The following is a 13,896-nucleotide window of genomic DNA, read 5'->3' on the forward strand; positions in this document are numbered from 1 at the left end:
GCCTTGTTTCAGGAGTTCCTATCCTTATATTTCATGTTAAAGAAATATTAGTTAAGCTCAGTTATACCTGAAGACACTATGGACCAAGGATGTTTATTGCAGTCATGTCTATAGGACAAAACAGTAAAAACAATCTTAATCTTTAACCACAAGTGAATGTTTAAGTATGGTTGCTCATACAACTAGAAATTCTTTAAAAATCATGCATAAGAAAACGCTCACATCATGTTAATAAAATGTTAAAAAATTAGAACATTTATATAGTATAAGTTCATGGCTATTAAATATATGCAAAGAAATGATACACACCAAAATATATGCCTAATTTCATGATGTGATTATTTTCTACATTTTTTCCTTATTGCGTTTTTTATACAAAGAATATATATTTTTGTTAAGATAAAAAATTACTTGTTCCCATGTGTAAATAACTTTTAAGAATACAATCAGATGTAAATATGAAGGGGTAGTATCAAACTATCATAGTTTCAGGAACTCTAACTTCCCAAATGACTAAAGAATGTGAAAAATAATATATATGAGAAGGCTTAAAGGTTGAGGAACTTCATGCATTGGGTTGATGGTTGTATCAGTTAACCTCTAATGCTCCATTCTACTCCCAACTATTAGTTCGTAATTTTATATATTTATCCTTGGAATCTCTATTAAAATAAACTAATGGTTTACTGATAATTCCTTATGAAATTATATTCTATTATTTAATGTAATTTATAAATGAACATACTGCATATTTTTCTAAGTTACTTTGAAGATCAAGTTTGTAATTGTATTTTGATCTGTGATGTTTTGAAGTAGCTTTTGGTCAAAAGAAATAAATTTCGACCCAACACAAAGAAATAGGTTCTTTTAATTGAGTAATCCCAACTACCTGAATAAAATTAATTCCTTAAATTCTGTACTGAATAATTTTATGATCTTTTTAAACATGCATTCTAGTGTAAGATACGGGACTTGAAGTACCTTTTCCCAAGCTTCTGGGTTTAGCATTTGGCTGTGTCATGTCAGACTCTGTCATCTCTCTGATTGCCTGATCAACTTGGAACCTTACTTAGCCAGGAACTCTAAGTTGAAGAGAAGTTGATTTATTGGTTAACTGGTTGTCTCTCATAAATACTGTCATCCTTCACAATTATTTGCATATATTTAACTCCCTCTCCCTCTATTTGTTCATTTTAGTTTAATTTTTAAAAACTTTGTTTACCTGTCATCCATTTAAAAGTCTATCCATTTATTTTGGGCAGAGGTTAGTATGCCAGTAGAGATTCTTAAAATTAAATATTATTCACTCTGTACTTAGGGAACAATGAATTGACCGTCATTTATTCTAACTTTGGGAAAAAAGACAAATTAATTGTTATTCAATCCAAACTTAGGGATAAGACAAAAATTGAACTGATTTGGAGTAATCAAGTAATTTTAAGTATACCATATTTTTTATTATCAAAGTGATATGCCCATTTTAGAAATTTTAAGAATGACAAACTTTATTTTTAAAATTATCCGTAATTCTACTACCCAGAGAGAATATTATTAATACTACATTGCTGAACTTTCTCACCTGAAAAAGGTTTTTAGTTCTACATTTATTCTTGTATGGTATGTAGAATAGTAGAAAAATTCCTAGGAAAAACTATGAAATAGTGAATTATTACTGATTAGATATTTGAAGTGACAATTTTGTATAATTTTTCTTTGTTGTTATGAAATGCAATACATATCACATATTTATAAGAAACTATACAGAAAGCACTTTAATATTATGTATTATGAGATAAAAGCAGTTTTTTACAAATTACGTAATTTCAAAAAGCTTATTAATATGCTGATTCTGATATGTTTGTGTTGGTTATTAACTTATATTATTTTGCTTTCCTATAAGGTTGCAATTTGAATGCAATAATGCCTATTTCCGGGGTGTCTTGGTGGCTCAGTCATTAAGCCTCTGCCCTCGGCTCAGGGCGTGATCCCGGTGTTCTGGGATCGAGCCCCGCATCAGGCTCCTCTGCTGGGAGCCTGTTTCTTCCTCTCCCACTCCCCCTGCTTGTGTTCCCTCTCTCGCTGGCTGTGTCTCTCTCTGTCAAATAAATAAAATCTTTTAAAAAAAATAATGCCTATTTCCAAAGCAGGTTATAAAGATACATATAATTCTATTTTAATATATCTTATAACTTATGATAGGAAATTATGAATTCAGTATGAACAGCTAGAAATGGGAAATGTTAGATATAATGAAAAACTGTGAAAGCTGACTTCAGAGGTTCATAGAGGAAAAAGATGTCATATGGAGTAAAGCAAAGTATTCCATAAGGTTTTTAGCTTAATAAATTGATGCTTTTTAAGTTGAATATTTTGTTGCTGCTCAGAATTGCATTACAAGATGCCAATTTCATATGACTGTATGGGCTATATGGCCTAGGTTAGAAAGTAAAATTAAAGTAAAAATAAAGAATATTTAAAGTAAATCCTCTTCTCCTTTACCTCTATTTGCCTTTTTCTGAATTACAATTAGATAAGTGTTTAAACTCCTCATTTTAGCTTACATGTATCATAATCTCTTAGATATTTTCTGTTTAGCTCTCTAGACCAAATTGTGGATAATTCTTCAAAACCTTTTTCAGTTAAAGAATTCTCTTTTCAGCTGGGTTTAATCTGTAAGAGAGTTAGTGACCGGCACAATCCTTACATATTCATTTTTTAAAAAATTTTGTTTCATTTTTTATTTTATTTCTTTTTTTAAAAATTATGTTCAGTTAGCCAACGTATAGTAGATCATTAGTTTTTGATGTAGTGTTCAGCGATTCATCAGCTGTGCATAACACCTGGTACTCACCACATCACGTGCCCACCTTAATTCTCATGACCCATTTACCCCATCCCCCAACCTTCCTCCCTATCTGCAACCCTCAGTTTGTTTCCCAGGAGTCAAGAGTCTCTCATGGTTTGTCTGCCTCTCTGAGTTCTTCCCATTCAGTTTTCCTACCCTTCCCCTATTGTCCTCTGTATTCATGAATTTTTGACGTTCAGCGAGGAGGCTAAACATATTCAGTTAACATTGATTGAGTGGATGTGTGCATACATGAAGGAATTGTTGAATGGATGAAATATAGCACTGGAGGTACAATAAACAAAATTGCTATAAGTGAAAATGTGTTTATTTGATGTTTGCTTCATTTCTCTTAAGAAATTATACTTTCCTTAAGATGCTGATTGTGCCCAAATAAAATCTGGGAAACTGCACAGCACGAATCAGTAATATAGGCCTGTCATTAATAAGCATTGGGTGTGATAAACATAAAGATGCTATGATAGAGACATGGCATTTGCTAGTATATTACTAAACATTAAGAAGCATTATGTGGAATTTGAGAATTATATGCATTTAACCATGAATGTGACATAGACTTTAATGTCTGAGCCTCTTATTTGTTCTACAAATCTTTGTGCAAGTGAAAGTGATGTTTATCTGATGGAGAGTGGAAATCATGTTTGTACTTGCTACACCGAGACATAATGGAGAAGTGTTATTTCTTTGCTAATTCCACATGTATTCTGCAATGCTTATTCTCATGTTTTGTTTCCAAGTGTTGAATATTTTCCTAAAAATGATTAAGTGTGAACTTTTGTAATTTCATTTTGTTGTAGAAAAACTACATATACTTATAAAACAAGGTCTTTTTGGTTTTTGACTTTCATTTGTTATCCTTAACATTTTGTTTGTTTGCTTTCTTGATTTTTATTTTGTTTCTCTTATGAAGTGGTGCTTAGTCATGTTTTGCATGCTACCTGAGATCTGCTCATGTTCTTAGAATTACTTCCACTGCTTTCTCATTACTTCCCTATAGATACTACCATATATATTCTCCTCATATATAAAGGGGAACAAAAGGTAGTGACCTTGACAGGGTTATAGACAGGATTTTATGAAATTGTCCATGCAAATTGTTTAGACTAGTGGCTGTTATGTAGTAAAAAGTCAATAAGGCATAAATGCTAATTGTTATTATTTTAATTTATTGTCCTTATCAGGATGTCACTGTTGGTTGTTGAAAGGAGAATTAAATAAAAGAGAACTGGAAGTGAAAATTTTTCCTTATTGTCAGTGAGCTGTAATTGTTGCCTTTCCCCCACACTTTGACTTCCCACATGCTGTGGGGCTCTAACTTTTAGCACCACTCAGGGAGGATAGGCAGTCTGGATATCCACCCAAATGCTTGAAGTCTTTTAAGTACTTTCATGTAGAACTGTGTTATTCAATATTCTGCTTTTATGTTATTGTCAAGGTTATTTTGGAGTTTTTTTCCTTTGTCTGAAACTGGTACTGAATAGGAAAAGTCAGATCAGAAAGAATCTAAAAGCCAGCTATGTACTTCCTTGCCTTTATTACTCAGAATTCTTTGAGAACCTGGACTCATCCAGATATTTTTGTGTTTGTCTTTTCTCTATTATAAATCTAGTGTTATATTTAGAACATATAGTCATTTCTTTTATTTAAGAGTTAATGATTATAACTTTATTAGTTATTTGCAATTAGTTTCCTGTTTAGAAATAAAGGGGGAAGTTATGTATACCTAAGTAGTTATGTGTATAAAAGAAAGAGACTTTCCCTATCCTTTTATTTTTCTCTCATGTGGTTTTAGTAGGACTGTTCTTTATGTCCAGGAGAGTTTGGAGACCAATGTTACAACTACATTGGAATATTACCCAATGTTTTCCTTTCTGTTTTTCTCAACATTGAGAAGCATAAAGAATTATTATTTATTATTAATACAGTATCCTTTTAAAAATCTGTTATTTGTTATCCAATTCCACTTGAGAAATTTTGTCATTGCTTACCATTCTTTCCTTGACCCTTTTCAACTTGTATACACATTAAGCCTCATGACAGGAATTTGGATATAATATAATTGGAGATTGGCTTCTGTGATCTCTAACTGGCTCATCATGCCATTTCACTGACCTTGCAGTAATGACACCGTGAATTTTCGGAAAATGAATTTGACACCTCACTTAAAACATTTTGGTGGTATTTTAATATTATTAGTTTTAATACTTTAAAAAATACATGTATCATTATGACTTTGGCTTTCATATGTTTAGTTAAAATTATATTTATTGTGGAGAAACAGTATAGATACTAAGAATAAATTGTGTTATCTTTGTAGTTGTTCCTAATTCTGAAAAAGAAAATGCACCAGAAGGTCCTACTCAGAAAGGTCTTCGTGAAGCCAGGGAAAAAAACAAAGATAAAACAAAGATAAAAAATAATACAAAGGTATGACTTTTTGTTCTTGTTTCCATTAATTCATACTTAACTCTTAGATCTTCAGATCCATGAACTCGTATGGTATCATCATTTTATTGGAAGAGGAATTTAGAAGTTATAAATTCCAAGCCCCTTGGTTTATAGATAAAAATGGTGGTCCTCAAATGTTAGTAATATGTGAGGGCCTTATGCTTATTGGTGGCAGAGACAACTCAGTGAATCATTCTGCCACCTACTCCGACTTAATCATATGCATGTGTGCTCACCTACTCAGTTTTCTGTTTATTCTATCCAAAAGAAATAACTCCCACATCATCCCTTATTTCTTTTCTCATAGTATAACTTTAAACTTTTCTTAGTTTTCTTTAAAAGTAGAATGGGAAGAATTTTGGCCCATTAAAAATCTCCTTATATCTGAATACCTTTGCTTTGCAATCAGGCTGATAACTAAACAGGTCTATAATGATGAAAGAAAAATGGTATTAAAATGTGTGGTCAGAGATCAAAAATGAGGAAGAAAGAAAAGCACATAAAACCTGTAAGGAGTTTAATTTCTTGTTATGAAAATTGCATGAAAGTCTAGCTGAGGTAATGAATTCTCTTACAAAGTACATAGTTGTTTGAGTTCTAAAATACCTGTTATGTATTTACAAATGAAAATACTTATAATATTTTTAGTAGTAGTAATTCTGTAAGAACAATAGATTTTTATGCATTAAAATAATGTAATAAACCTTTTATCTAGCTAATATCAATAAAGTTTTTTCTTCAAAGGTATGCATTGAAATCCAGTACTATATATAATACTGAATAAGCTACAGACTAAACAATTTTGAGTTATACTTAGGCTTTGGTAATTACTTTGTAATATTCAGATTAGTACTTTACTGTTCCTCTATTATCACTATTAATTTAGGATTTATGTTGTTCGGGGTAGATCATTTCTTGTCAGCCATGCCTTCAAGCTTCCGTGTGCCAACAACCTCCTATCAGGATGGACCTTCCCTTTTTGCAACCATAAAGCTTTCCCACTCCTCTACCTGCCTTTGCATCTCTGCTGAATGCAAGCAGTGGTGGAGGATAAGTCTCTTGCTGTCAACAAGTAGTTCTTGTTCTCATTTGGGAACAGAGGAGCATATAAAGAACCCAAATGAAGAAAAAAATCAGAGTTAAGGATTTTCAGTGTGATGGTGGTGATTGTCACGAGGAGCATTTTCATCTTCTAATGGCATAGCATTCTCTTTAAGGTAGTAAGTCATACTTAGGAATGATTTGTTGATGCATTCACTACATGCTTATGGCTTGTAAGACTTTACATTAGTAACACAAAGTTGTTTTTGCGACAAAAAGCTACTACAATATGGGACAAACACATTAAATATTTATGCATCATATATTCTTTCAGCGCATTAAAATATTTAACACAATACCTACCACATGATAGAAAAATTTGGGGGGCGCCTGGGTGGCACAGCAGTTAAGCGTCTGCCTTCGGCTCAGGGCGTGATCCCGGCGTTATGGGATCGAGCCCCACATCAGGCTCTTCCGCTATGAGCCTGCTTCTTCCTCTCCCACTCCCCCTGCTTATGTTCCCTCTCTCGCTGGCTGTCTCTATCTCTGTCAAATAAATAAATAAAATCTTTAAAAAAAAAAAAAAAGAAAAAAAAAAAAGAAAAATTTGGGCCTTACAAAATGGCGAAAGTGCAGAATAAATTGAATTCCTCCCCCCTTCACCAAGTAATCATTTTTAGTAATATTTCTCTTTTAATTTTTTTCTCTACAAGTTTGTACACTTTGATCAACATCTCCCCAATGTCCCCACCCTCCAGCTCCTGTTAACTACCATTCGACTCTGTTTCTATGAGTTTTTGCTTTTTTAGATTCACACATAAAAATGATATCATACAGTATTTATTTTTCTCTGACTTGTTTCATTTACATAATGTTCTCAAGGCCCATCTATTTTGTCACAAATGGCACAATGTCCTTTTCTCTCATAGCTGAATACTAATCCGGGTGTGTGTGTGTATAGCTAATCCATTGTGTGTGTGTGTTTATACACACATCATATAATGTTTATTCATTCATCCATTAACCAATAGGTTAAGTTGTTTCTATGTTTTGGCTATTATGAATAATGCTGTGATCAACAGGGAATGCAGATATCTTTTGGAGGTCCTGTTTTCATTTCCTTTTGATATACATTCAGAAGTGGAATTGCTGGATCATATAGTAGTGCTTTTTTTATTTTTTTGAGGAGCTCTCATACTATTTTCCATAGTGTTTGTACCAATTTACATTCCCATCAACACTGCACAGGGTTCCCTTTTCTCCACATCCTTACTGACAATTGTTATCTATTGTCTTTTTGATAATAGCCATTGTAACAGATGTGAGATATCACATTGTGGTTTTGAGCTCCATTTTCCTGATGATTAATGATGTTAAGCATCTTTTCCTGTACCTCTTGGCTATTTGTATGTGTCGTTTGGAAAAATATGTATTTCATTCTTTTGCCCGTATTTTAGTTGGATTATTATTATTTTTTTTTTGTTACTGAGCTGTGTGAGTTCTTTATGTATTTGGGTATTTACCCCTTATCAGATATGTGGCTTGCAAATATTTTCTTCCATTCCGTGGGTCACCTTTTCATTTTTCTGATTGTTTCTTTTGCTGTGCAGAGGCTTTTTTTTGATGTAGTCCCCTTGATTTTTGCTTTTGTTTCTTGTGCTTTTGGTGTCATGTCCAAAAAAATCATTGACAAGACCAATGTCAAGAAGTTTTTTCCTTATATTTTCTCTAGGAGTTTTATGGTTTCAGGTCTGATGTTTAATCAGTTTCGAGTTAGTTTTTGTGAATGGTGTAAGATGGATATACAATATAATTTTCCTGTATATAATTATCCAGTTTTCTTAAAACCATTTATTAAAGAGTCTGTCCTTTCCCCATTGGATATTCTTGGCTTCCTTGTCAAATGCCAGTTGACTGTGTATATGGGAGTTTATTTCTGCACTCTATTCTGTTCCTTTGGTCTATGTGTCTTATTTTTATGTCAATACTATACTGTTTTGATTACTGTAGCTTTGTAGTATAGTTTGAAAATCAGAAGTGTGATACTGCCTCCAGCTTTGTTCTTTTTTTTTTTTTTTTTTGGCTTGCTTTGGTTATTTGGGGTGTTTTGCAGTTTTATACAAATATTAGGACTTTTTTTTCTGTTAAAAATGCTATTGGAATTTTGAAAGAGGTTACATTGAATCTATAGATGGCTTTGGGCAGTATGGACATTTTAACAATATTAATTATTTTCAATACATGGGGACAGAATATCTATTTGTGTCTTCAGTTTCTTTCATCAGCGTCTTACGGTTTTCATTGTACAGATCTTTCACTTCCTTGATTAAATTTATTCCTAAGTATTTTATTGTTTGTGATGGTATTGTGAATGGGATTGCTTTCTTTATTTCTTTTTCAGTGATTTTATTGTGTGTAGAAACACAACCAATTTTTGTATTTTGATTTATTTTCTGAAACTTCACTGAATTTGTTGATTAGTTCCAAAAGTTTTTGGTTGAGTCTTTAGGATTTCTATATATAACGTCATATCATCTGCAAAGAAGGTAATTTAGTTTTCCTTTCTTATTTGGATGCTTTTCAGTTCCCATTTATTTCTGGTTCTTGGGGGCAGTGTCATCTTTTCAATATGAAAAAAAGGAGCAAGTTCAACACAAAAATAGAAATCTGAAGTGTAGAATAGGATGAAACCAAGGGCAGGGAGGAAAAAGCAAAAGCAAGAGGAAGTGATGAGATGTTGCCCAAAGACAACAGGTCTGTCCCCTCTCCTTTGGGAAATGACTCAATATTTAGGTGGCAGTACACACCTTTCTCTCTCTCTCTCTCTTTCTCTCTCTCTCTCTCTCTATATATATATGCATTGGTGTTTTGGGGGAGTAAGAAAAGTTGAGGATGGGGAAGACCTTTCTAGAGATGAGTTTCTTCCCATTCTTGACCTCCTCTGATTGGTGAAGGAAGGAATCTGTTTGGATTCTTTTTATTTCTTTAGCTTGCCTGATTGCTCTAGCTAGGACTACAAGTACTGTGTTGAATAAGAGTGGTGCAAATGGGCACCTTTGCCTTGTTCCTGTTCTTAGAGGAAAAGCTTTCAACCCTTCACAATTTGTTATGATGTTAGCTGTGGCTTTCTTATATATGGCCTTTATTATGTTGAGGTATATCCTTTCTCTATCCAGTTAGTGATGTTTTCCATTATGGAAGGATGTAGAGCTTTGTCAGATGCTTTTCTTGCATCTTTTGAGATGCTCATATGATTTTTTTTAATCTTTCATTCTATTAATATGGTATCACATTTGTTAATCACATTTGTTGAACTATCTTTGTATGCCAGGAATAAATCCCACTTGATCATGGTGTATGATTCTTTTAGTGTATTGTTGAATTCAGTTTGCTAGTATTTTGTTGAGAATATTTGCATGTTTCTTCATCAGGGATATTGGTCCAAAGTTTTCTTGAAGTATTCTATTCTAGTTTTGGTAGGAGGGTAATGTTGGCCTCATAAGACAAGTTTAGAAATGTACCATCCTCTTCAATTTTTTGGAAAAGTCTGAGAAGGATTGGCATTAACTTTTCTTTAACTATTTGGTGGAATTCATCATCAAAACCAACTGGTCCTGGCCTTTTCTGTTGGGAAGTTTTTGATTACTCATTCAATAGTCTCATAGTCTGTTCAGATTTTCCATTTCCTTATGATTCAGTCTTGGTAGGTTGTGTGTTTTTTGGAATTTGTCCATTTCTTCTAGGTTATCCAATTTATTTGCATGTAATTATTCATTGCAGTCTCTTATGATCCTTTGTATTTCTGAGCTCAGTTGCAATAGCTCCTCTTTCATTTCTGATTTTTTGAGTCTACTTTTTTTTGGTCTTAATCTAGCTAAGGGTTTGCCAATTTTGTTTATTTTTTTCAAAAAAGTCACTGTTAATTTTGATCTTTTTCATTGTTTTTATGGTCTCTATTTCATTTATTTCTTCTCTGATCCTGTTATTTTCTTCCTTCTGCTAATTTTGGGCTTTATTTTTCTTCTTTTTCTAGTTTTTTGAGGTATAAAATTAGCTTGATAATTTGAGATCATTCTTTTTTCTAATAAATGCATTTGTCACTATAAACTTCTCACTAAGAACTTCTTTTACAGCATCCCATAGATTTTGGTATGTTGTATGTACATTTTCATGAATTTTTTAATTTCCCTTTTTAAAAAAGATTTTATTTATTTATTTGAGAGAAAGAGCACACGAGTTGGGGGGGCAGAGGGAGAGGGAGAAGCAAACTCCCCACTGAGCAGGGAGCCTGATATGGGGCTGGATCCCAGGACCCTGAGATCATGACCTGAGCCAAAGGCAGATGCTTAACCAATTGAGCCACCCAGATGGCCCTATTTTACGCTTGATTTCTTCTTCAACCTGTTGGTTTTTCAGGAGTGTGTTTAGTTTCCACATGTTTGTAAAATTTCCAGCTGTCCTCTTGTTGATTTCTAGTTTCATGCCATTATGGTCAGAAAAGATACTTGGTATGACTCCAGTCTTTTTAAATTTGCTGACTTGTTTTGTGTCCTATCATGATCTGTCATGGAGAAAGTTCTTTGTGGATTTGAGAACATATATTGGATGGAATGTTCTCTTTATGTATGTTAGGTACATTTCGTCTAAAGCATGATTCAGGTCTGATGTTCCCTTATTGATTTTCTGTCTGGATGATCTATCCATTGCAGACAGTGAGATATTGAAGTCTCTTATTTTACTGTGGTCTATTTGTCCCTTCAAATCTGTTGACTTTTACTTAATATGTTTTAGTGCTTTGATATTGGATGTATATCTTATTGATGAACTGATCCCTTTATCGCTATATAATGGCCATCTTTGTCTCTTGATTCCATTTTTGGCTTAAATTCTATTTTGTCTGATATCTGTATATCCCTGCTTTCTTTTGGGTTCCACTTGCATGTAATATCTTTTTCCATCCCTTTACTCTGAGCCTATGTGTATCCTTATAGCTGAGGTGAACCTCTCATAGACAGCATATAGTTGGGTCTTGTTTCTTTATCCATTGATTCACTGTGTATCTTTAATTGAAGAATTTAGTCCATTTACATTTAGAGTAATTATTGATATGTAAGGACTTGCTAATGTCTATTAATTAATAGCTTTTGGCTGTTTTGTAGTTTTATTGTTCCTTTTTCCTTTTCTTGCTGCCTGCCTTTGTGAATTGGTGATTTTCTATGATGGTATTCTCTGATTCCCTTATCTTTATCTCTTGTGAATCTGCTTTATGTTCTTCTTTGAAGTTACCATATGGCTTACAGAAAACATGTCCATGTTATGTACATAGTGACTTAACTTCGATTACATGCAAAACCTCCACCCTTTTGCCTCCCATGTCTTTATGTTTTAATGTCACAGTTTATCCCTTTTTTTATGTTGTGTATTTGTTAAGAAATTATTGTAACTACAGTTATTTTTAATCTTTTCTTTTAACTTTTATAGTACAGTTAACTGGTTACTACATCATCATATTACAGAATTAGAGTTTTCTAAATCTGACTGTATATTTGCCTTTAGCAATGTCTTATATATTTTGATAAGGTTTTGTGTTATTAGTTAGTGTCCTTTTATTTCAACTTGAAGAACTCCTTTCAGTATTTCTTGTAAGCTATGTTTAGTGGTCATGAACTCCCTCAGCTTTTCTTTTTTTGGGAAAGTATTTCTTCATTTCTGAAGGATAGCTTGATAGAATGTTTTTGACTGGCAATTTGTTTTTTGAAGAACTTTTACTGTATGATTCCACTTTGAATTGTTACGTAAGATTTCTGCTGAAAAATCCACTTATAGACTGATGGACATTCCTTTGTAGTTATAATATTATTTTCTCTTGCTATTTTTAGAATTCTCTGTCTTTGTTTTTTGACAGTTTCACTGTAATGTACCTTAGAGAAGACTATTTTGAATTGAAATAATGGGGTGATCTATTAGCTTCATCAGCTTGGATGTGCATGTTTCTCCCCAGGTGTGGGAAGTTCTCAGCTATTATTTCTTTAAATAAACTTTCTACCCTTTTCTCCCTCTCTTTTTCTGGAACTCCAATAATCCTGATATTGGTTCTTTTGATGGCATTCCATAGGTCATGTGTACTTTCTTCACTCTTGTTCATTCTTTTCTCTTTGTTCTTCTCTGACTGGGTTATTCAACAATTCCTATCTTAACTCATCTATTCTTTCTTCTGTTTAGTGTATTCTGATGTTGATGTTCTCTATTGAATTTTTCATTCCATTCATTGAATTCTTCAGCTCCAGAATTTCTGTTTGGTACTTTTTTTGGTTTCTATCCCCTTGTTAAATTTCATTTATGTTTATGTATTGGTTTTCTAATTTTTGTTGAATTGTCTTTGTTTCTTGAGCATGTTGAGTTTCCTTAAAACAGATATTTTGAATTCTTTATGGGGTAAATTGCAGATCTCAGTATGTATTCCAGTAGAGGAATAGAAAAGTTATTATTGGAAAGGTGTTGCTCTCATGGGCACTATCATGAGTTCTTCCAAATCCCCTCCCAACTCTTCTAAGGAACTTCTTTTCCTGGGCCAGTGCTTCCCCTTGGGCCAGCTACCATATTACCTCTAGTGGTACAGTTTATTGTTTCTTTCTACTTGGGTCTCTTTTCCCTGCCAGGCTGCCCTTTAGATATTTTTAAAAACAATTTTAGGCCAATATTTCTACTAGTATCATATTCTGGTCCCTGGGTTTCATTCCCCTGTGATCCATTGTTAAAAGGACACACAGTATTTCCCCTCAGTAAGTTCTTTACCTTGCTGTTGTGGACTGCACATTTGGCACAGATCCATTGTGTTTTCCAGCTGCAAAGAACAAACATTCAGCTCCTGGCAGGCCCTGTTAGTGGCTCATACACTGGGTTTGTGACTATGATATTCCTGCCCTGTGCTTCTCTTGGAGGGGTAGGACACACATGAGGGCTTTCTCTAAAGAAATCCTTGTTACATATACTCTGCATCTCTTAACCCTCCTACATCTTTAATGTGTGTAAAAAGTTGAAAAGTGTCAACTATTTTTAGTTAAATCTTTTAAAATTTTTGTAAATGGTCTAATACTTCCATTGGACTATAGAAAGTATTGAATCTTGGTGCTTTTGTGTAACTTCTAATTTAATTTCCCCATCATTCTTTTCTGTATAATCTTTTAAGTATTTTTAAGTATTTTTATTATTTAAGAGTTGTCAAATTTCAGCTGAATGTAGCTTGATGAGCTTTTATTTTTTTGTGTTTGTTTTTCATATCTCATATAACACAGAGAAGAACTTTCCAGTTTCAAGACTAATGTTCTCCTTTAGCTTAGGGAATTTCTTTTTTATTATTTTTTGAATCCATAGTTTCTTCTTGCTTTTTATGAAATTCCCAATAGATAATTTTAGACTTATAATCAATATTTCATAAACTTTAACTTTTCCACTATATTTTCCATCTGTTTGTCTATTTTGCATTCTGATATATCTTCTAAACTTTGCCTTTTTAACTGCTTAGGAATTGGCTTTATCTG

The 13,896-nt window shown here is 33.0% G+C and overlaps 1 protein-coding gene across 6 annotated transcripts in view; it reads left to right on the forward strand.

Annotated features, from left to right (window-relative positions):
• The window catches only part of SPAG16 (sperm associated antigen 16), a 913,718-nt gene that overhangs the window by 54,300 nt on the left and 845,522 nt on the right, over window positions 1-13,896 (forward strand). For all 6 annotated transcript variants that reach the window (XM_026492020.4, XM_057304555.1, XM_044381193.3 and 3 more), the window contains one exon: window positions 5,184-5,293. In XM_026492020.4, coding sequence (XP_026347805.1) covers window positions 5,184-5,293 — 110 coding nt within the window. The remainder of the gene's footprint in view (window positions 1-5,183; window positions 5,294-13,896) is intronic.

The sequence above is a fragment of the Ursus arctos genome, unplaced genomic scaffold, assembly GCF_023065955.2.
Source record: "Ursus arctos isolate Adak ecotype North America unplaced genomic scaffold, UrsArc2.0 scaffold_1, whole genome shotgun sequence".
Taxonomy (NCBI): domain Eukaryota; kingdom Metazoa; phylum Chordata; class Mammalia; order Carnivora; family Ursidae; genus Ursus; species Ursus arctos.